The sequence below is a fragment of the Geotrypetes seraphini genome, chromosome 1 (genome assembly GCF_902459505.1).
Source record: "Geotrypetes seraphini chromosome 1, aGeoSer1.1, whole genome shotgun sequence".
NCBI lineage: Eukaryota > Metazoa > Chordata > Amphibia > Gymnophiona > Dermophiidae > Geotrypetes > Geotrypetes seraphini.
This window is the reverse complement of record NC_047084.1, coordinates 319,137,328-319,159,019: the sequence shown is the minus strand read 5'-3', so window position 1 is coordinate 319,159,019 and position 21,692 is coordinate 319,137,328. Positions and strand designations below refer to the sequence as shown.

The 21,692-nt window shown below is 46.4% G+C and overlaps 1 protein-coding gene across 1 annotated transcript in view; it reads right to left on the bottom strand.

Annotated features, from left to right (window-relative positions):
• The window catches only part of CENPE (centromere protein E), a 539,120-nt gene that overhangs the window by 475,132 nt on the left and 42,296 nt on the right, over nucleotides 1-21,692 (bottom strand). The window contains exons 6-8 of the mRNA XM_033956806.1: nucleotides 16,404-16,485; nucleotides 10,269-10,336; nucleotides 10,118-10,192 (exon numbers count right to left, since the gene is read on the bottom strand). Of these exons, the coding sequence (XP_033812697.1) occupies nucleotides 10,118-10,192; nucleotides 10,269-10,336; nucleotides 16,404-16,485 (225 nt within the window). The remainder of the gene's footprint in view (nucleotides 1-10,117; nucleotides 10,193-10,268; nucleotides 10,337-16,403; nucleotides 16,486-21,692) is intronic.

Genomic DNA, 21,692 nt, shown 5'->3' with positions numbered 1-21,692 from the left:
TGAGTCAGGGGGCAGTAGAGGGTAGAAGTCCTCAATTTCAACATCCTGAAACCTTGATTTCAGGCCACTGTCAGACTGAAGCTCGATTATCTCCATCTGAAGGTGATGGGGCACATTGTTGACATCAACTGTAAAAGGATTGGCAAAGATGTCAAAGCCTGAGTGCTGTGTTCTAAAGTCAGAGAAGCGCCGCTCAAATTCACTTAGTAAACGGCTAACTTTGGTAGCCAGCCGACTGCAAGGAAAAGTACCAGAAATAGTGGTTGAAATACTCAAACAAACGGGAAAGTGGGCAAGATTGTCCTGTTCCAGTTGGAACTTCCATAGTTGAAGTTTACGCTGGAATGCTGTGATCATGTCAGACATCTTCGTGATGACTTGTTTGCGTCTCTGCAGCTTCAGATTCAGTTGGGCGAGATGCTCGCATATGTCACACATCATAGCAAAATCACATAGCCAGGCGGGATCCGACAGTTCAGGCAAGGGCTTTCCTTTACTTTCCATGAAAAGAGCAATTTGTTCTCTGAGCTCAAAAAATCTTTTGAGGACTGCGCTCTTGCTCAGCCATCTTACTTCTGTGTGGTATGGCACGTCTCCATGCTCTGCACCCACCTCCTGTAAAAACTGCTGGAACTGGCGATGATTCAGGCCACGTGCCCTTATAAAGTTAATAGTTTTAATGACTGTGGTCATTATGTCATTCATGTCCAGAACTTTTCCACACATAGCCTCTTGGTGGATAATGCAATGATAAGTAATCAAGGGTGTGTGGCAGTGACTTTTTTGCATTCTTTCCTTCATTAGTCCAACCAAGCCTTTCTTTTCTCCGCACATTGAAGGTGCGCCATCGGTAGTTAGCCCCATCAACTTTTCCCAGGGTAATTTAAAATTATTTATAGATTTCTCCACAGCCTCAAATATATCTCTACCAGTCGTCGTCCCATGCATGGCAGCTACATCCAAAAGTTCCTCAGTGACAGAGAGGTCGGTCTTCGTAGCACGTATAAAGATGGACAGCTGCGCTGTATCAGTGTTGTCTGTGCTTTCATCGATAGCAAGTGAAAAAGCGAGATAACTGCATGCCTGTTCGGCCAGCTGTGATGATAGATTTCCTGAGAGTTCTTGAACTCTGTCTGCAATGGTGTTTCTTGACAAACTGACAGTTTGAAAACTCTGTATCTGGTCTGGGCATACTTTCTCACACACTTTTAGCATGCATTGCTTCAAAAAGGCACCCTCTGAAAAACACCTTGAAGTACGGGCAATTTCTTCAGCCACTATAAAGCTTGCTTTCACTGCAGCATCATTTTTCGCTGTAGCCTTTGTAAACATTTGCTGCTGTGATTGTAGTTTGCCTTTTAGTTCTTTAACAATTTTATGCTTTTCTTCCAAAGTATATTTGCCATACTTAACATTATATTTGGTGTCAAAATGACGATGTATATTGTACTCTTACATCACCGACACTGTCTCATAACACAATATACACACTGGTTTGCCCTCACTAAGCACAAACATGTATTCATTTTCCCATTTGTCATTAAATTGTCTGCCTTCACCGTCAACTTTTCTTTTCCTGGACATTTTGGGATCAATATTGGCAGTAAAAGATGTAGTTTATTGGAAATCTGCGTTAGAATGAAAAAGTCAGTCAATAAATGCCTGGCTGGGTACAGATAGCAGATTCTGTTGCGATTTTTATGCCTACACTTTATGCCAGGAACTGGCAGCTTCTGCTGTGTATTTTTTTTACATAGTTCCCCCCCCCCCCCCGACGTCCGATTCACCCCAAGCAGGACCGCTCGCACGCACCTGCACCCCCACCCCGAAGGATCGCCGACTCCCCGACTCCCAACACGATCGGGGCAAGAGGGAGCTCAAGCCCTCTTGCCCCCCCGACTCCCCGACACGATCGGGGCAAAAAGGAGCCCAAGCCCTCTTGCCCCACCGATTCCCCAACTCCCCGACAATATCGGGCCAGGAGGGAGCCCAAGTCCTCCTGGCCCTGGCGACCCCCCCCCCCCCCCCGCTAGTTGTTCGGGCCAGGAGGGAGCCCAAACCCTCATGACCACGGCGACCCCCTACCCCCACCCCGCACTACATTACGGGCAGGAGGGATCCCAGGCCCTCCTGCCCTCGACGCAAACCCCCCTCCCCCCATCGACCGCCCCCCCCCAAGAACCTCCGACCCCCCTGGCCGACCCCCACCCCCCTTCCCCGTACCTTTCTGTAGTTGGCCAGACAGACCGGAGCCAAACCCGCCTGTCCGTCAGGCAGCCAACGACGGAATGAGGCCGGATTGGCCCATCCGTCTCAAAGCTCCGCCTACTGGTGGGACCTAAGGCTCCCGGGTCTATTCTGATTGGCCCAGGCGCCTTAGGCCCCACCAGTAGGCGGAGCTTTGAGACGGATGGGCCAATCCGGCCTCATTCCGTCGTTGGCTGCCTGCCGGACAGGCGGGTTTGGCTCCCGTCTGTCCGGCCAACTACAGAAAGGTACGGGGAAGGGGGGTGGGGGTGTCGTGGGGGTCGGCCAGGGGGGTCGCGGGACAGCTGGGGGGGGCGGTCGGAGGTTCTTGGGGGGGCGGTCGATGGGGGGAGATAGATAGCAAGTACGGCCGGCGAGATCACAAGCCTCCTATGTCACCGCGCGTCATTGTGATGGAACGCAGCGGCGTGCAGTGATGACAGCGCGGTGCGGGCCACATTGCAAGGCCTGGCGAGCCGGATTTGGCCCGCGGGCCTTGTGTTTGACACATGTGGGATAGAGAGATGCCAGGGACAACATTCGAAACTTTTATTTGACTAAAAATTTGTTGAGAGCCCTAAGATTCAGAATGCGCCGCAGATCTCCCGTCTTCTTCAGAACAAGGAAGTAATGGGAGTAAAACACCCTGCCCTGCTGTTCCAAGGGAACCGGTTCGATGGCGTGGAGACAAAGCAGAGCTTGAGCTTCCTGAAGAAGAAGGGCGGTCTGGGAGGGACTGGAAGGATACTCTCTTGGAGGAAGCTCTGGTGGAACCTGATGGAAATGGAGAATATCCTTCTCTGATGATGGAAAGGACCCAAAGGTCTGATGTTATGACCGTCTATCTGTCGTAAAAAAGATGGAGACGACCTCCTATAGGTGGAAAAGGGGTCAGAGACAGAACAATGGATGTCATGCTCTGGAGTAAACAGTCAAAAAGGCTGAGAAGCCTTAGGTGTAGTCGAAGGCTGAGGCTTCTGTTGTTTCTGAGGTGGTTGTTTCTTTAAAGGAGGGCGAGTGTAAGGTGCTGGCTTTGGAAGAAAACGCCTCTGGTAGATGACATGAGGACGTGCAGGTCTGGAAGGAGCTGGCTTAGGCTTTGGTCTGACTATGGAGGCAAAAGATTTAGCAAGGTCAGACAAAATTTTGGTGGCTGCCTCGATGGACTCATCGAAAAGGTCATTGCTTTCACATGGAATGTTGGCCAGGAGGTCCTGGAGGTTAGAGTCCATGTCGATGGTGTGAAGCTAGGCTAGACAACGCATGGCCACAGAGCAAGCTGCTGCTCGAGCAGAGAGCTCAAAGGCATCATAAGATGATTGTAGAAGATGGATACGCAGCTGAGAGAAGGAAGCAATAACTTCTTGAAATTCAAAATGCATGTTATCATCCAAGAAACTCAAAAATTTTTGCAGGAGGGACAAAAGAAATTCAAAATAAGTAATAAAATAAAAATTATAATTGAGGACCCTCGAAGACATCATAGCATTTTGGTAAATGCGACATCCAAATTTATCCATGGTTTTACCCTCCCGGCCGGGAGGAACTGTGGCATATACTCTCGAAGGATGGGATCTCTTTAAGGATGATTCGACGAGCAAGGATTGATGTGACAATTGAGAATTGTCAAAACCTTTATGATGTACGGTTTTATATCTGGCATCCAACTTTCCTGGAACTGCTGGAATGGAAAAGGGAGTCTCCATAATCTAGTAAAAGTCTGATCAAGAAGCTTGTGTAGGAGCAGCTTTAGAGACTCAGCTGGAAGTTGAGGAAGATGCATGACCTCGAGGTATTCCTTAGAGTACTTAGAGCCCATGTCCAGCGGAACACTCAAGTCCCCAGCCATCTGTCTCAAAAAAGAAGAGAAGGATAACTGGTCTGCCGTTGCACGGCCTCAGGAAGGGCTCGAGAACGTCGAGGCAGCTGGAGTTGAAGAAGAAGAGGCTTCGGCAGGAAACCATGGGATGAAGGAACCTGGAGATTTGGACGAGGCACTGGACATCGGGATATCCTTGAGAGCCGGCATCGGAGACTTTGAACGAGGAGTTGGAGGTCTGTCGAGGCCGGAGAAGACCGAGGCTTGGAGGCATGATGTCTCGAAGAATGCCTCGAATGATGTCGAGAAGTGTGCCCAGAGCTGGATCTCGAAGATCGAGCAGAAGTGGCTTCGGACGCAGTAGATCGAAGATCAATAGGCGTGGAGGAGCCCTGAAGCAATTTCGAAGACTGGACTACCTTGGTAGTATGGGAGGTATCCTGTCGATGCACTCGCAGACTCTGCTCTATGCGTTTCATGCTTGGAAGCCCGACCAGACACTCGAAGAGACTCTGCTCCCTGCATCAAGTGTGGAGGATCAGACAGGGGCACAGGTGGCTCGACCTTGCGGGAGACTTCTGTATGCCCAGGCTGAAGCAGAGTGAGCAGTGTAGGCCCCATGGTAGTGAGGACTTTAAGAATCTGCTCCTCCAAAGAGGGCCGAAGGTAACACAGCGATTCGTGAGAAAATAAAACACAAACCGCGGTGAGAGAAGGCACGAACGGCGAAGTTACTTGAGAGAGCCAAAAAGCAGTTACTTACCGTAACAGTTGTTATCTAGGGACAGCAGGCAGCTATTCTCACTAATGGGTGATGTGATCCAACGGAGCCCCGATGCGGATGCCTCACAAGAAGTCTTGCTTGAAGAAACTCGAAGTTTCGAGTCGCCCGCACCGCGCATGCGCGAGTGCCTTCCCGCCCAGCGCGTCTCCTCAGTTCAGATAGCTAGCAGAGAAGCCAACCCAGGGGAGGTGGGTGGGACGTGAGAATAGCTGCCTGCTGTCCCTGGATAATAACTGTTACGGTAAGTAACTGTGCTTTATCCCAGGACAAGCAGGCAGGTATTCTCACTAATGGCTGACCTCCAAGCTAATCAAAATGGGATGGTGAGAGTTGGCAACTTAGGAGAATAAATTTTGCAATATTGTTTGGCCAAACTGTCCATCCCATCTGGAGAAAGCATCCAGACAATAGTGAGAAGTGAAAGTATGAACCGAGGACCAAGTGGCAGCCTTACAAATTTCCTCAATAGGTGTAGATCTGAGGAAAGCCACAGAAGCTGCCATTGCTCTGACCTTATGGGCTGTGACTTAACTGTGAAAGGGTAATCCAGCCTGGGCATAGCAGAAATAGATACAAGCCACCATCCAGTTGGAGATGGTACGGTCAGAGATAGAACATCCCAACTTGTTCAGATCAAAGGAGATGAAAAGTTGAGGAGCAGTTCTGTGCTGTTTGGTGCGTTCCAAGTTTCCAAGTTTATTACAGGATTTGATTAATCGCCTATTCCAGATTCTAAGCGATGTACAGCTAAAAATTACAAAGATAGAAAGCCAAAGCAAGCTTACAGTCCAGCTGATTCTCCAGGATGAGAATGAGGATTTGGAAAAAACACTGGAGGAACAATGGATTGATTGAGATCAAATTCCGAGACAACTTTAGGAAGGAATTTCGGATGAGTGTGAAGAACCACCTTGTCATGATGGAACACTGTAAAAGGTGGATCAGCAACCAACGCTTGAAGCTCACTGACTCGCCGAGCAGAAGTGAGGCCAATGAGAAACACAACTTTCCAAGTGAGATACTTCAGATGAGCCTTGTCAATAGGTTCAAATGGAGGTTTCATAAGCTGAGAAAGAACAATATTGAGGTCCCAAACCACTGGAGGCAGTTTGAGAGGAATGACATGGAAAAGTCCTTTCATGAATCTGGAAACCACAGGATGAGCAGAGAGAGATTTCCCCTGAAGCGGCTGATGGAAAGCAGCAATTGCACTAAGATGAACTCGTATCGATGTAGACCTGAGGCCAGAATGAGAAAGGTGCAAAAGATAGTCCAAAACTGAAGATAAGGAGGAATGTTGAGGCTCCTGATGATGAGAAAGACACCAAGTAGAAAATCTAGTCCATTTTTGGTGATAGCATTGTCTAGTAGCAGGCTTCCGTGAAGCTTCCAAAACATCCCTCACAGCTTGCGAAAACTGGAGAGGAGTTACGTTGAGAGGAACCAAGCTGTCAGGTGTAGAGACTGCAGGTTGGGATGAAGCAGAGATCCTTGACGCTGTGTAAGCAGCGATGGAAACACTGGTAGAAAGAAGGGCTCCCTGCTGCTGAGTTGAAGTAGAAGGGAGTACCAAGGTTGTCTGGGCCACCAAGGAGCAATCACAATCATGGTGGCATGGTCAGATTTGAGCTTGACCAGAATCTTTTGAATGAGAGAAAATGGAAGAAACGCATACAGAAAGAGATTCGTCCAGTCCAGAAGAAAAGCATCTGCCTCGAGGCGATGAGGAATGTAGATCCTGGAGCAGAAGTGAGGCAGCTTGAAGTTCTGGGGTGCTGTGAAGAGGTTTATCTGAGGCATTCCCCACAGAGAGAAAACATGATGAAGGGGCGTGGAATGGAGAGTCCATTTGTGAGGTTGCAAAAGACGACTCAAGTTGTCCGCCAAGGCATTGTCCACCCCCTGAATGTAGACAGCTTTGAGAAAGGTGTTGTGGCAAATTGCCCAATCCCAAACTTTCAGAGCTTCCTGGCAGAGGGAGGCCGAACCCGTGCCTCCCTGTTTGTTGACATAATACATGGCGACTTGGTTATCCGTGCGAATGAGGACTACACGGTCGTGAAGCAGATGTTGAAAAGCATTGAGAGCATTGAAGATCGCCCTGAGTTCCAGGAGACTGATGTGACACTGTCGATCCGTACTGGTTCAATAGCCTTGAGTACGGAGACCATCCAGATGAGCCCCCAAGCGTAAGTCAAAGAGTCGGTCGTGAGCACCTTCTGATGGGGGGGGGGGGGGGCGTGTGAAACAGTAAGCTTCTGGATAGATTGGAAGAGAGCATCCACCAGCGAAGAGACTGTGTCAGAGCAGGAGTGACCTGGATTTGTCGAGACAGAGGGTCGGAAACCTGCGTCCATTAAGAACATAAGAAACATAAGAACATAAGAAATGCCTTCACCGAATCAGACCCTTGGTCCATCCAGTCCGGTGACCCGCACACGTGGAGGCTTAACTAGGTGCTTCCTAATGAAGACCTAGGTGTTCCCAGATGAGACCTTGTTTACCTGTATCCCTCAATGTGATTTGCAAGGAGGTGTGCATCCAACTTGCCCTTGAATCCTATAATGAGGTCTCCGTCACAACTTCCTCCGGGAGAGCGTTCCAAGTGTCCACCACTCACTGTGTGAAACAGAACTTCCTGACATTGAGATGGCAGGGTCCACTGAGGAATTCTGAGGTGAAGTCTGGCAAAAGGAGTCACGTGTACTATAGAATACATGTGGCCCAGAAGAACCATCATGTGTCTCGCCGAGATGGACTGGCGAGAGGACACTGAATGACAAAGATGGAGATGAGCTTCCAGACGTTGTGGAGGGAGAAACGCTCTGAGTTGTACAGTATCCAGAACAGCTCCGATGAATGGAAGAGACTGAGAAGGCTGGAGATGAGATTTCAGAAAGTTGATTTCGAATCCCAGACTCTGCAGGAACCAGATAATCCGCTGGGTCGCTAGGACGACTGCCTGAGACGTGGAATCCTTTATGAGCCGGTCGTCCAGGTAGGGAAACACCTGAACACCATGGTTCCTAAGCGCTGCGGCCACCACAACTAGACACTTGGTGAAGACTCTGGGCGACGATGCCAGGCCGAAAGGAAGCACTTGGTATTGAAGATGAAGATGTCCCACCCGAAATCTGAGGTATTGACGGGAGGCCGGATGAATGGGAATGTGAGTGTAGACCTCCTTGAGATCCAGAGAGCATAGCCAGTCGTTCTGCTCGAGGAGGGGATACAGACACGCCAGGGTCAGCATGAAAACTTTTCTTTGACCAGATATTTGTTGAGAACTCTGAGATCCAAAATAGGGCGCAGATCGCCTGTCTTCTTTGGAACAAGGACGTACCGGGAGTAAAAACCCTTGTTCTGTTGAGCCAAAGGAACCGACTCGACAGCCCAGAGCTGGAGCAAAGCCTGAGCTTCCTGAAGAAGAAGGGCGGTCTGGGCAGAGGAGGAAGGATACTCTCTTGGAGGATGTTCCGGAGGAACTTGATGGAACTGAAGAGAGTATCCCTCCCTTACGATGGAAAGGACCCAGAGGTCGGTGGTAATAGTCGTCCATCGATGGTAAAAATGATGGAGACGTCCTCCGATAGGGGGAAAAACGGGGAACGGCAGAACGACTGACGTTATGCTCTCCATGAGACAGTCAAAAAGGCTGAGGAGCCTTGGGGACAGCAGATGGCTGAGGCTTTTGTTGCTGTTTCTGCGGATGCTGCCTCTTAACAGGCTAACGGATGGCAGGAGCCTGTTTAGGTGGGAAACGCCGCTGGTAGATCAAAGGCGGTCGTGAAGGACGAGGAGATGGCTTGGGCTTCAGACGGAGAATCGATTAGAAAGACTTCTTGTGGTCCGACAGCTTCTTGGTCGCCGCCTCGATCGAGTGAATCGGTTCCAATGGAGGCATGGGCAAAGACTCTGCTCCTTGCGATGCATGCATCGATGCCAGACCAGACACTCGCAGAGACTCTGCTCCCTGCAAAGAGTGTGTGTACTGCTGAGGCACTGGAGGCGGCTCGACCTCGCGGGAGGCCTCCGCGTGCCCAGGCTGGATTTGAGAGAGAAGCTTCGGCCCCATCGTGGTAAAGAGCTGAATGAATTGCTTATCAAGTAAGGTCTGGAACGAAGCCGGCAAGGATGGATCCGTGTCTCCAACAGGACCACTGCACGGGCTTCGTGCTCCCTCGAGGCAGTGTGAGAGTGCTTGGACTTAGAAGCCTTGGGCATTTTAAGCACTACCGGGAGAATGGGCTGCTACGCTATCTGACCTGAAGAGACAGAGGAAGGTACCGCAACCTGCGTCGAAGACAGAGCCGAAACAAACGAGGCCGATTTGATGAGGCTCGAAGCAGAAGATGTGGAAGCCTGGGGAGCATTGGGAGAAGCTGATGGTGAAGGGCCCTTCAATGACGAAAGCTACCTCGAAGACTCCATGCTGAACAGCGACTCCCACAAGATGCAACAATGCTTGAAAGCACGGGCTGTAAGTGTTGAGCAAGGCCGGCACGATTTCGGAAGGTGTTGAGGCCGGAGACACCGAAGACAGCGTCGATGAGGGTCCATCAGTGAAATCACGCGCTGGCACTTGGAACACTTTTTAAAACTGGTAGTAGGTCAGGACATAGGCCAGAAAAGCTCCGCCGCCAAGATCGAAGCCGCGGGGCTGTGGCCACGTGGCCTGCCCGGTCGAACGGATAGAATTTTTTTTTTTTTTTTGAAAAACAATAAAACATGACGAAAATCAGCGATTAAGAGAAAAAGAACCCAAAACCGCGGACTTCAGAAGGCACAAGTGAAAATACTTCATGCAGAGAGTCGATGATGGACATCTCGGCTCCGCAGAAAAGTAAGAATTGAGGAGACGCGCCCTGCGCGGTGCGGGCGACTCGAAACTTCTAGTTTCTTCAAGCAAGTCTGCTTGTGAGGCGTCCGCATCGAGGCTCCGTCGGATGATGTCGCCCATATGTGAGAATAGGCTGCCTGCTTGTCCTGGGATAAAGTTTTTTTAAAAATTTCAGTCTTAGTAGTTTGCCGGTCCATAAAATAATTCTTTTATTTCTGCCAGTCCACGGGTGTAAAAATGTTGAAGAACACTGGTTTAGTGCATTGGGTCGGTTATCAGCAATTGTCACTAAACCTGTGAAAACAGATGACTTTAGTGCATCCCCCAGTAAGGAAATAAATATTCCTGCTTAGTACTACAGAACCTTCCAAAAACTCTACTTATGTAAAACCTACACGTATTCAAGAATATATTAAAAAGAACTCACCAGATGAGATACCATAAAGCATCCCTCAATATTTTCTGCATTTCCCGAATCTGTCTTCTCTCTACTTTCTATAATCTGAACAGAGAAAATGATAAAAATCTATACATACACAAAAACCACACTTAAAGAATAAAGAATGACTATTACTTACCATTCTAAAAATTGTATGCGAACGGCTACTGTGTTCATTCATTTTTGTTTCTCCATAATGTCTGTTCTCTAAAAAGGAAAATCCACAAAAATAAAACCCACATATTACAACTGCAGGATAACAGCTCAGTATCATAAGACAGAGGGAGGGGAAAGAAAAACCAAGTAGCCTCCTTTCCCAAACAAAAAAAATGTAAAGTCTCATTTTAAAATTAAAAGAAAAGTTCTCTGCCTTCTAAAATTTGGCTAGCACACAATTTTTATATACTATATGAACAAAATGCCTGTTTGAGGGCCAGTCCATCTATACACACATGGAAGAGCCATGCACGCTCAGAACGTTCCATCCTGATTCCATTAGATGAAGTCACCCTCTTGCTTGCCCAATTCAAGCTTGCTGGTTAGTGGAGAACAAGGAAAAATTATGTTCTTACCTGTTAATTTTCTTTCCTTTAGACGCAGCAGATGAATCCAGAGACCAATGGGATGTAGCAAAGCAATCCTCAATCTGGGTGGGAAGCAAACGCCACCTCCGCAACAACCGAAGCACTAAATGCATCCACCGCATGCGCCCCCACATCTAACCGGTAAATCTGAGATAAAGCACTCTCGGAAGACCAAGTAGCCACGAGACAAATCTCCTCCAAGGAAAAATCCTCTGGACCGAGTCCAAGAAGTAGCCATCGCTCTGGTGGAATGATCATGAAGTTCATACGCCAACCGCTTCCCTGCCATCAAGCAAGCGTAAATAATGTCCTCCTGGACCCATCGAGCAATGGAGGCTTTGTACACTGCCATATGTTTAAGGTGTCCCTTGAAGAATACAAAAAGATGATCTAAACAATTAAAAGTCGTTAGAAACCTAGCTCGCGGAGAACGCTACGCACTTTCAAAAATTGCAGTGAATAAAAGCACGGCTCCCCATTTCTCCTCCCAGGAAGAAGAAGAGAAAGTGAGAGTGTCATAAAAGAAAGGATGACACCTACTTAGAAAGAAATTGTGGTACCGTCCGAACTGACACACCAGATTTTGTAAATCAGAAATAAGAATCCTCAACGAACAAGGCCTCAGAAAACTGCCGAGCTGAAGCCCAAGGCCACAAGAAACTCCATGTTCAACGGCACAGTCCTTTAGAGTCTCAAAAGACAAGGATGAAATGAAGCCTTCGGTAAACTGCGAAGAACTACCTTAAGACTGTACTCTGGACAGGGCTTTCTAAGAGGTGTACGAATATACCGTACTCCGCTTAGGAACTGAACTACATGAAGCTGAAAAGTAAGCGAAGAGCAATATACCTAGCCCTTGTAACAAGCTAAGAATGGCACTTGAAGCTAAACCCTTGGCAATACACTTGTGCCAAAAAAAGAACTCTGGAAGGGTGCAAATGTTGAGAAGTACCCAAGAAAGGAAAAGCAGAAGGAAGCAGAAGCCACAGGTGAAGACGTCTGTATCGCCTGGATAAGAGAAGAAACAACTTGCTTCGCATAACCCTTACATGTCAGCCATGACTTCTCAAAAGCTAGGTCGTAATACCAAAGTAGTATGAATATCCATGTTGATCAGACCCTAGGTGAGCAAATCTGGAGATACCAGGAAACTCAACAGTCTGGCTGTCGAAAGACTCATCAGATCCGCATAGCAAAGATAGCGCAGCCAATCCAGAGATTCTACAAATACTGTGCCCTGAAAACGAGCTTGAGATGGCAAATCCAAGCCATCATCAGCCAAGGGAAAACACTGAAGATAGAGAAACCAGAGGCAAGAAAGGAGCCACGCTGCCACACACCCCTCCCCCCCCCCCCGACTCCCACTCTCTGTGCCCGCCAAAGAAGCTAGGAAGCTTAGAATTTCGAGATGAGGCCATGAGGTCCAGTTCCAGCAGATCTCACTTCCATAAATAGAGCTGAATGCCCAAGTCAAAATTCTCAATATCCAGGATATAGAAGATTTCACTAACATTTACACTTTCTAGAGTGTACACAGCGCTGTACACTGTAACTTACAATAAATGGGCCATGCTCAGATTTCACGGAGAGAAAGTCTACCCAAACTCTTTTCCTGACTCATAAAATGATCTGCCAACAGAAGAGGAAGATGAGGGTCCACCCACTGAAGTAGAACCACAACTTTACCTGCCACCTAAGTACATCACCTACTGCCCAGGCTGTAGAGAAATACCCCCATCATAATACTGACTGAAAAGACCTTCAGCGTCATTCCGGAAGAATGGTCTCTGAAGCTCCAGAAAGATAGCCTGACCATGCTCCAGAGTAGAAGAATGAACAAGTACTGAGTCGCCTCTTAAGACCAGACTCCTGGAGCTGAGGATGGAAGGCACCGAGCCCCCCAACCTGACAGCCCGGGATGTTTGGTGACCATGAGCTAGTCCAGCAAAGACCGAGGCATACCTTTGAAAAGAGAAATCTCGCTGAGCCACCAAATCATACAGAGCGATGTTTGAGGAGCCTACCAAATAATTGGAGCCCTGAGATACCGGGAACCACCGGAACAAAAGCGACTGCTGAAGTGTTATAATGGGAAAGCAAGCCGAAGTTCCCAGTGGAGTCAGCAACATGGATCCTAGAACCTGTACAGAATCCCATACTCTTGGTCATGGTGACCCAAGAAGAATGCAAACCCGAGACTGTGACCCATCACCCTAGTCTCTGGGAAGAAACACATTTCTCTCCTATATGAATAAAAACATCTCCCCGATATACCTATAAATAGTATAGGAGAAAAGAACGCTGTGCAAATTCGAAGATTTACGTCCAAAGAACTGAGGAAAAGAAACCACCCTTTTCGTGTCAGTCATATGGTCCGACTGGAAGACGTCCAAATCAATCAGTCAGTCAAGAAGAAAGCAGGTGAATCGCCTGGTAATGCCAAAACGGTACCACTGCCCACATTTTCTAAAATGTTCGTGAAGCCTTGGGTAGGCGAAATGGCAAGTGCCAAAACCGAAAGCGCTGCTCCAAGAGATGCAAGCAAACCTAGTGCCGATTCGGAGTACATAGTAAAAATGTAAATATTCTCCCAGTTTTTCTGCAGAAATGTGTAACCCTGAGAAACTAATTCAGCAGAATGGGAACCAGCCCCCATCTTGGGCACCATGCAGTAAGTGGAACAACGTCTCTTAGTTCCTGAAGAACTACAAGAACTGTCCTGAGGACCAGTAACACTTAAAAGGGAAACACAGAACATAGAGACTCCAAGAACGAACTGGAAACCTGAGGAGAATGCAAAGTTGCAAGCATCCTGAAAAATGTTCACAGCCCCCTGACCTGACATTATAGCGTCTTCCCCCTCATGAGAAAGCCTGAAGAGTCATTGGAAGAAGTCAAGATCCCCTCAGAATGAAGTGCAGAAGGTCAGGGAACGGCAGGATGAGAACTATAGGATCTGTAAGAAGAAAGAAATTCTCCTAGGAAAAATCAAGTTTCACAATGTAAAGAGGAGTATACTGGAACCATGAAAACAGTATTAACTCCATGCAACGTGAGCGAAATACGTATGTCCTTTAAAGTGAATACATACTAGACGCAATCAAGATGCTGCATCTACCGCCCCGTGGAAAACAACAGCATCCTAACAGGTATCAGACAAAGCTCACATCGCTAATGAGAGCTTCAGGGATGAGGCCAACAGCCACATAGCGAGTGCTCCTCTGCGGGTTTGATAAAATAAGTAACTGGCTCCTTGTTAGAAGGAGCTGTACAGCCCTTCCTGTCTGGTCGGGGGGTCCATCTAGCATGTGCCATGAGAAAATGGCAGCAGGAGAAACCAGCGTGATAAGCATGGAAATCTGAAGTCCAGGCCCCCTCAGAAATAGAGAAAGAGAGTCCTGGCCGCAGGAAGATGCGAAGTGTCATTATGCCCATGGAGACAACCCGAACTTGGAAACTGTTTGTACTACCTTTAGGCATATATATCCTATGCCACTACTAGATACATGCAGTGCAGCACAGAAGCCCAAATGAGAAGGACAGTTACCAACAGACAAAGGCTCAATCTGCAGGGACCCCAAGAGAGACAATGAGATACCCGTGTGACATACAGGGCACTATCTTACTGCTGATCTCAGTGCTGTGATTTGCCATATGTCAATCCAGTCCGGAGACAAACCGAGACTGGGTGACCTAGCACAGGTCAGAGTCTCTCTGGTAATCCCCTTGAGTGCTAACCCCAGAGTCCGATTAAACTAGCAGCTTCCTTCAAATGAATACAGCAGGAACACAGACATAGACATATGTCTGCCTAAGCTTGTCCCAAAGCTGGTGAAACACGTACAACTTGTCTGAACTGGAAAGGAGAGAAGCCGCAGCATACCCTGACCTAAGTCAGCTGGAAATAAAGTACCGGAACGCTGCAACTCTCCTGCCATTGCCGGAGACCCAATCGCGTGCCTGATTCTCGCCGACACATGGCTGCTGCATCAACGCTCCTAGAAACATAGTCAGATTCAAGACCTGCAAAATTTACCCTGCCGCGGCCTGCATAGAAAGAAAACCAGACTCGGGGAATAACTAGAAGAACAGTGCGGTGCTTCCCTCAGCGCCGGAAAAAACATGTCCCATTTCATGCGCGCTGCTATAAACCGGCACCTGTACAATCAGCTGCACATGGCCGCGACAAACACAGATGAAAGAGAGCCTCGGAATAAACAGGACTACTACTGCTGCACTGAAACCCAATGAGGAGAACAAGTGCGAGCATGAAATCGCACTGTTACTGCCGCGCTGTAACCAACAAGGAAACCAAGCACGTGCATGCAAAGGGCAGGAAAGTCTCGGCTCGTTCAACGGATTTCTAGTCATAAAACTTAGCCTCAATAAAATATACATTCCTTAAAAGTACGTTGACAGAACCCAAAGTACTAAGACTCCCAAACAGAACCTGAAGTTCAAACAACAGTAAAAAAACACATACATACTCACAAGCTTGTTGTTAGGGCCGATTGAAGCCATTAAGAGCTGGTTGTGCAGCACTAACAGGGCAGAATGTAGCAAATGTGGCCTCCCTTTTTTTTTTTTTTAAAAACAGAGAAGGGAAAGAAGAAAAAAAATCGAGACCCAGTCAGACCCTCTAGCAATGGAGGGAGGGAAGGTGAGACAGGGACCTGGGGGGGGCAGGTGTAACCTCTAAAGCTGGCACCTTTCATCCGGACACCCCTGTCTCACTGAAGAGAAACATCAACAGGAGAATAAAATCACCATCTCACTGAAGAGAAACCTCAACAGGAGAAAATAATTTTCCAGTCACAGCCAGAATTCAGGAGCTAGTTGAATAGCGACCATCACCTGCTGGGAGATAGAGCATACTGAAGATACAGGAGGAGTGCCAGTCAATAGGACCACCTGTTAATCAGTTTCTCTATCTTCGCCTGCTGGTAGATGTGTGCTATCCCATTGGTCTCTGGATTCATCTGCTGCTGTTGCTAAGGAATGTCTCATTGTAACTTTCAGTGTGTTAGATTAGATAACTTGTACTGGAAGCCTTGCATCGTAAAGACAACTGTAGTAAATTTTAACCATTAAACTGTATATCATTAGCCCCTAGCATGTATGAAGTTAGGATAAAAACTTGTATCGTAAACTTGTACAGAAATTATGTATGTTAAACCTGTAACTCGTTCTGAGCTCTTTGGGGACAATGAGCTAGAAAATGAAATAAATACACTACAGGAAACATGGTCCAGACTTACTAGATATTTGGAGTTAATGCAGCAGGATTCAGGAAATGGCTTATTTGCTTAAACATAAGAGATGTTGGTTTAAGACTGGATTGTCCAAATTCAGTCCTCAAGGGCTACCAACAGCCCAGATTTCAGGATATCCCTAATATGCATAAGAAAGATCTTCAAGCACTCTCGTAGGTATATTCATTATAGATATTATGAAAATCTGGCCTGTATGGGGCCCTCTAGAGTTGAACTTTAACAAGCCTAGTTTAATATCTGTAAAAATCACCTTTACACCAGAAAAACATCTCTGAAGTGCTATAGTTTCTAAATATCAAGTCGGCATCCAACCCATGAGAAACTAATCATGTTTACCTTCAGAGAGCAGTTCATTATAGATGGGAGTATAAACCAGTCAACAGAACTCTATACATACAGATGTAGATTAAGTCTTACTTTCTCCCTTCTTAATCCACTGCACGACATCTTCAGGATGCACAACCACTTCTTCGCTGAGGTCAGCAACATATACACTCCTCTAAAAGACAAAAACAAAAAACCTTAACTGCCCAATTCTAGTCATTTTATCACTCATTTCTCCTAACTCACTCTGCACAAGTACAGACACCTCCAAAACTACAACCCTCAGATCCTTGGTCTAGCACCATAACCACTTCAACTCTGTCCTTGTTGCCAACTCTGTTTCTACCCAATTCTTTCTGCCTTGCTACCTCCTCTTGTCCACCGATCCTCTTTTGTTATGGTCCTGCTACAACTTATCCCTATATATCCTATCCTGACTCTGCTTCTCATCTAGGCACCAGTGGTTGGGATACAGCAAAAATAAAAAAAAAAGGTCAGTTTGGTAGCTTAATTCCAAGTTTGGTAGCTTCCCTCTATCAGTTTTCTGAAATCCTAGACAATACACTGAAACCTTCTACCCAATGTGTGGCAGAGGCAGCCAAATAAGCAAACAAAGATGCTAGGAATTAGAAAAGGGATGGTAAACAAGACTAAGAATGTTATAATGCCTCTATCATTCCATGGTGAAACCTCACCTAGAGTATTGCATTCAATTCTGGTTGCTTTTTTTTTTTTTTTTTTAAGATTAAAGATATAGTGAAACTAGAAAAGGTTCAAAGAAGAGTGACCAAGATGATAAAGGGGATGGAATGCCTCTCATATGAGGAAAGACTAAAGAGGTTAGGGCTCTTTAGCATGGAAAAAAGATGACTAAAGGGAGATATGATTGAAGTCTACAAAATCCAAAGTGATGTAGAATGGGTATAAGTGGATAGATTTTTTTACTGCCATCAAGATTTAAAAAGACTAGGGGTCACTCAAGGTTACAAAGAAATACTTTTCAAACCAATAGGAGGAAAGAGAGATTATGTCCTTACCTTGATAATATCTTTTCTAGTAGACAAGTGAGACATTCTAGATATGAGGGTTATCTCCCAATGGCCATGTGCCATATGCAGAAGAAATCCACTCCAGATTTTTTCTGCAACTCTCCTCTATTTCACTAGGAGCTCTAGCACCACCTACAGTTAGTACCCAAACACCAAAAGCCCCAGCACAGGATGTGAAGTAGGGACATCAATGGGAACAATCCCAAGAACCAAACTGTTCTGCTCAAAGAAGCAACATGTAAAACTCAAAAACAGCAAACAAAAGCATCAAAAGGAGCTCAGGAAAGACATTTGTATGCCTTAGAAGCATATATACAGAATTCTTCCCAGCCCAAAGGGCAGACTGTCATCCAAGAATCAACTTGAAGAGGCCTAAACAGAACAAGACAGTAAGCAGGTGCAGGAAGGACAGGGCAGGAGTCTAGAATGTCTCACCTATCTACTGGAAAATATATCATCAAGGTAAGAACAATCTCTTTTTCCAGTGCAATAGGTGAGACTTCTAGACATGTGGGACATACACAAGCAGTCCCAAAAATCTAGGACAGGCTGACTGCACTGACCCTCAAGACCGAGGACCCAAAAGCAGTCCTGGCTTGCCCCCACATCCACCCTGTAAAATTTGGCAAACGTATATAGAGTAGACCAGGGGTGTCAAACTCAATCACATAAGGGGCTGAAATCTAAAACAGACTAAGTCGCAGGCCAAATTTTTTATTAAGATACTTAGGGGTCCTTTTATTAAGGTACGCTAACAGATTTAGCGTACGCTAAATACACACCTAAAAAGGACCCCTTAGTTTTAGTAGAAGTATAGGGTTACCACCTCTAAGATCTGAAGAAAAAATCTCTTCTTAGTCCCTTCACTAAGACATCTATTCAAGGAGGGACACGATCTTCTCTGTCACGGCTCCTCAAATTTGGAATTCGCTCCCAATTAATATAAGGGAAGAGAAATTGCTTAGTAAGTTCAAAGGTCTCCTGAAAAGCTGGCTTTTTAAGGACGCCTTTAACTGAGTTATTCGAACTCTATATAATCAGGATACTCTTTAGTGGACTAATAATGCTGTTAAGTGAAAATTGAGTGGGTAACCTGTTCCCATCCTATTGTTTCTTTACCCAAGCCCTTTTTATTTTATTTATAAATTGTATTTAATCCTTTTTTTTCTCATTTTTCCCTGTTGTGTTTGGTTGGTCAAAAGTTGTATTATTGTCTGGTGCAATTAATGTGTTATTTACTTACTCTGATTTTATTGTTATTTGTAAATCACATTGGATTAAGATCTTGCGATTAAAATCAAATTTTTAAATAAACTTGAAACTCTCCAACCCCTCGCCGACTCTATGATGTAAACAAAATAAATAAAAATTAAAAAAAGATTTTCCTCTCTCTTTTAGGTCCTAGTTCACGCTTGCTGTCTAACACCAGCTCAACGGCTATCCGAATGGCTATAGTTTGGGTTTCTGGTGCTAAAGAAAAGCCATTGCTTTTTAAGAGGATATCTTATTTCTTGGCTTGAATAGAAGGTATCAAAGATGGTCCCATAAGCACAATGGTTTCTGTCAACTAGTAGCACAGATGAAACTATCTTAACTTCTTTGCATATTTAAATTATTCAAGCCAGGGTAGCTTGTTATCACTAAGAGCTCTGGGTGCAAGTTGAAGCAGCAGCGCTAGACAAACGCGAGGGGGGAAAACACAGGGTTCGGGATCGAGCCTTCTTCAAGAAACTGACAAGACGAAACCCTTGGCACCGAACCAAATCCCACCCCTCCCCGGGACTGAGAACTCAGTAAGTTCTCTCATTTCAACCCCCTCCTCTCTTGTGTGTGTGCGTGTCTAAGCTCAGGTTGGGCCGGCGTGAGACGCTCACAACGCTGGGGGAGAGAGTGCCCAGCAAAGGCTCTAGAGTCGGCCTCCACAGCACGTTCCCTCTGCCACGGTCCCGCTACTCCTCTGATGTATGGGACCAAGGCAGATTGAACGTGCTGCTGAGGCTACGGCAGCCTGCAAGGATCGCTACGGCCGACCAGCAATCCTCTGCAGGCTGCTGATGCGGCGCTTGTACCGGTGGGCCAGCTTAAGAGGAAAGTTCTGATGCGGTGCTTGAACCGGCGGGCCAGCTTAAGTGGAAAGTTAAAATTGTATGGCGGGCCAAATTTTACTAATTTGGCCCCGAGGGCCAGAGTTTGACATGTCTGGAATAGACCAAATAGCTGCCCTACAGATCTCCTCAGGGTAGATCGCCCTAGCCTCGGCCCATGAGGCAGCCATATTCCTGGTAGAATGCGCCTTAACAGAAACAGGAGACCGTTTACCACAAAGAATGTAGGCTGATGACATGGCCTTACAGATCCATCTGGAAATAGTGGCCTTGGAAGCAGGAGTACCCAGCTTAGAAAAATGAGTAAGCACAAAAAGATGGTCAGAGGCGAAACCTAATTGTAACCTCTAGTTTATGCAGAAGAATTCTGCAATCTGCACTTATCCAACTTCAAAAATGTGATCCCATTTCCTAGAACCAGTAGGATGAAAAACAGGCCACGCTTTCTGATTGATGTGGAATGCCAACACCATCTTGGTAGAAACGAAGGAACCTGTCAGATTCCCATCTCCAAAATCCTCAGGAAAGGTTCTCTACAAGATAAAGCCTGGAGTTCCAAGACAAGTCTTGCTAAGGTAATGGCGACCAGAAAAACTGCCTTTTAGTGACACGTCCAAGAGACACATTTTTTTGCATCTGTATTTACCGAAGAGGACATATCCAATATACCAGAAGCAGCCAACAGGCTATACACAGGAAATGAAGATGAGAAACTGACAGGGTCGATGGTCTGTCTAGAAGACAGATTGATAGGCTTAAAAACGATAAATCCCTGGGACTGGACGGCATCCACCCGAGGGTAATCAAGGAACTGAAAAGGGTTATAGCTGAACTGCTTTAACTAATAGCCAATCTGTCGATCCAATCAGGAAAGATTCTGAAAGACTGGAAAGTGGTGAATGTTACGCCGATCTTCATGGAATACACTTGTATTCTGCAAATCGCAAACATCTCTGCGGATTACAAAAACATACAAATAAAATACAACAAACAAAACAGCCATAAATCACTAAATCCCAGATAAAATTATACTGATGCCTTTGCTGAGACTGGTTTCCTTGGCTGCCCTGAGCGTCCGGATTTGTAGGTGCTTATCCTTCACATTTTAAGCAGGCTTCTGTCCACCTCCTTACAGATGTTCTGACAGAACATCTTGTCCCTCCTTCCTCCGTTGCTCATGCAGGTCGGATTGAGCTTGACTTTGCCCTTCTTTTGCTCTCTTCAGCCCATTTGAGGGCCACCAAAAAGTTTCCTGCTCTCTTCAGTCCATCAAAAAGTTTCCCTGCAACGATTCTTCAAGGCAGAGGAAGGAGGAAACTTCCCTCCATCTTGTCCCTCCTTCCTCCGCCCGACGCCGCTCGTGCAGGTCGGATCGACTTTGCCCTTCTTGGAGTTCCTGCTCTCTTCAGCCCATTTGAGGCCCGCCAAAAGTTTTCCCCGAAGCCGCTCTTTAGGGCAGAGGAAAGAGGAAGCCCCCCGCCATCTCCGCCCCCCCCCTTCCTTCGCCTGACACCGTTTGTGCAGAAAGGACTGAACTTGGTGCTAAATCATACCTTAACTAGATGCTAATGTCTACCTCTGACCAAGTTCTTACATGAAACTAATAGCTGTTAAGTTCTACTTCTGTTTATGTTCCTACTAGAAGCAATTGAATACTAAGTTTTCATCTGCTTTAGCTTTTACCTCCGTTTTGTCTCACTAGAAGCAATTAATTGCTAAGTTACTTGAAGCAATTAGCTGCTAAGTTACTTGAAGCAATTAGCTGTTAAGTTTTACCTCTGCTTACGTCTTACTAGAAGCAATTGGGTGCTAAGTTTTTCATTGATTTAAGTTTTACCTCCGTTTTCTCTTTCTAGAAGCAATCAGGTGCTAAGCTTTCATCTGCTTTAAGCCGCTGTGCTAAGTTTTCATCTGTTTCAAGCCACTATTCAGAGAATCAAACAAATCCTTAGACCTCTACTATCAAACACTCAACAAGCACCAAACCTCAGATTCCAGATCCCCACACGAAAAACAGGTTCTGCCTTTAGCCCTCTTATTGGTTCTCCTTGATCCCACCATGAAGCCACCTTCTTGGCTCATTCTTCTCTTACTCTGCTCATTTACCAACACAACTCACTGCCTGAAACCTCTCCCCCCCAATTTACTCGACTCCACAAATGTCAGTAATACTTGCCCTGGCCTCAGTATTCCCACGCTAGTACGCACCAGAATTCACCCCTTAAAAA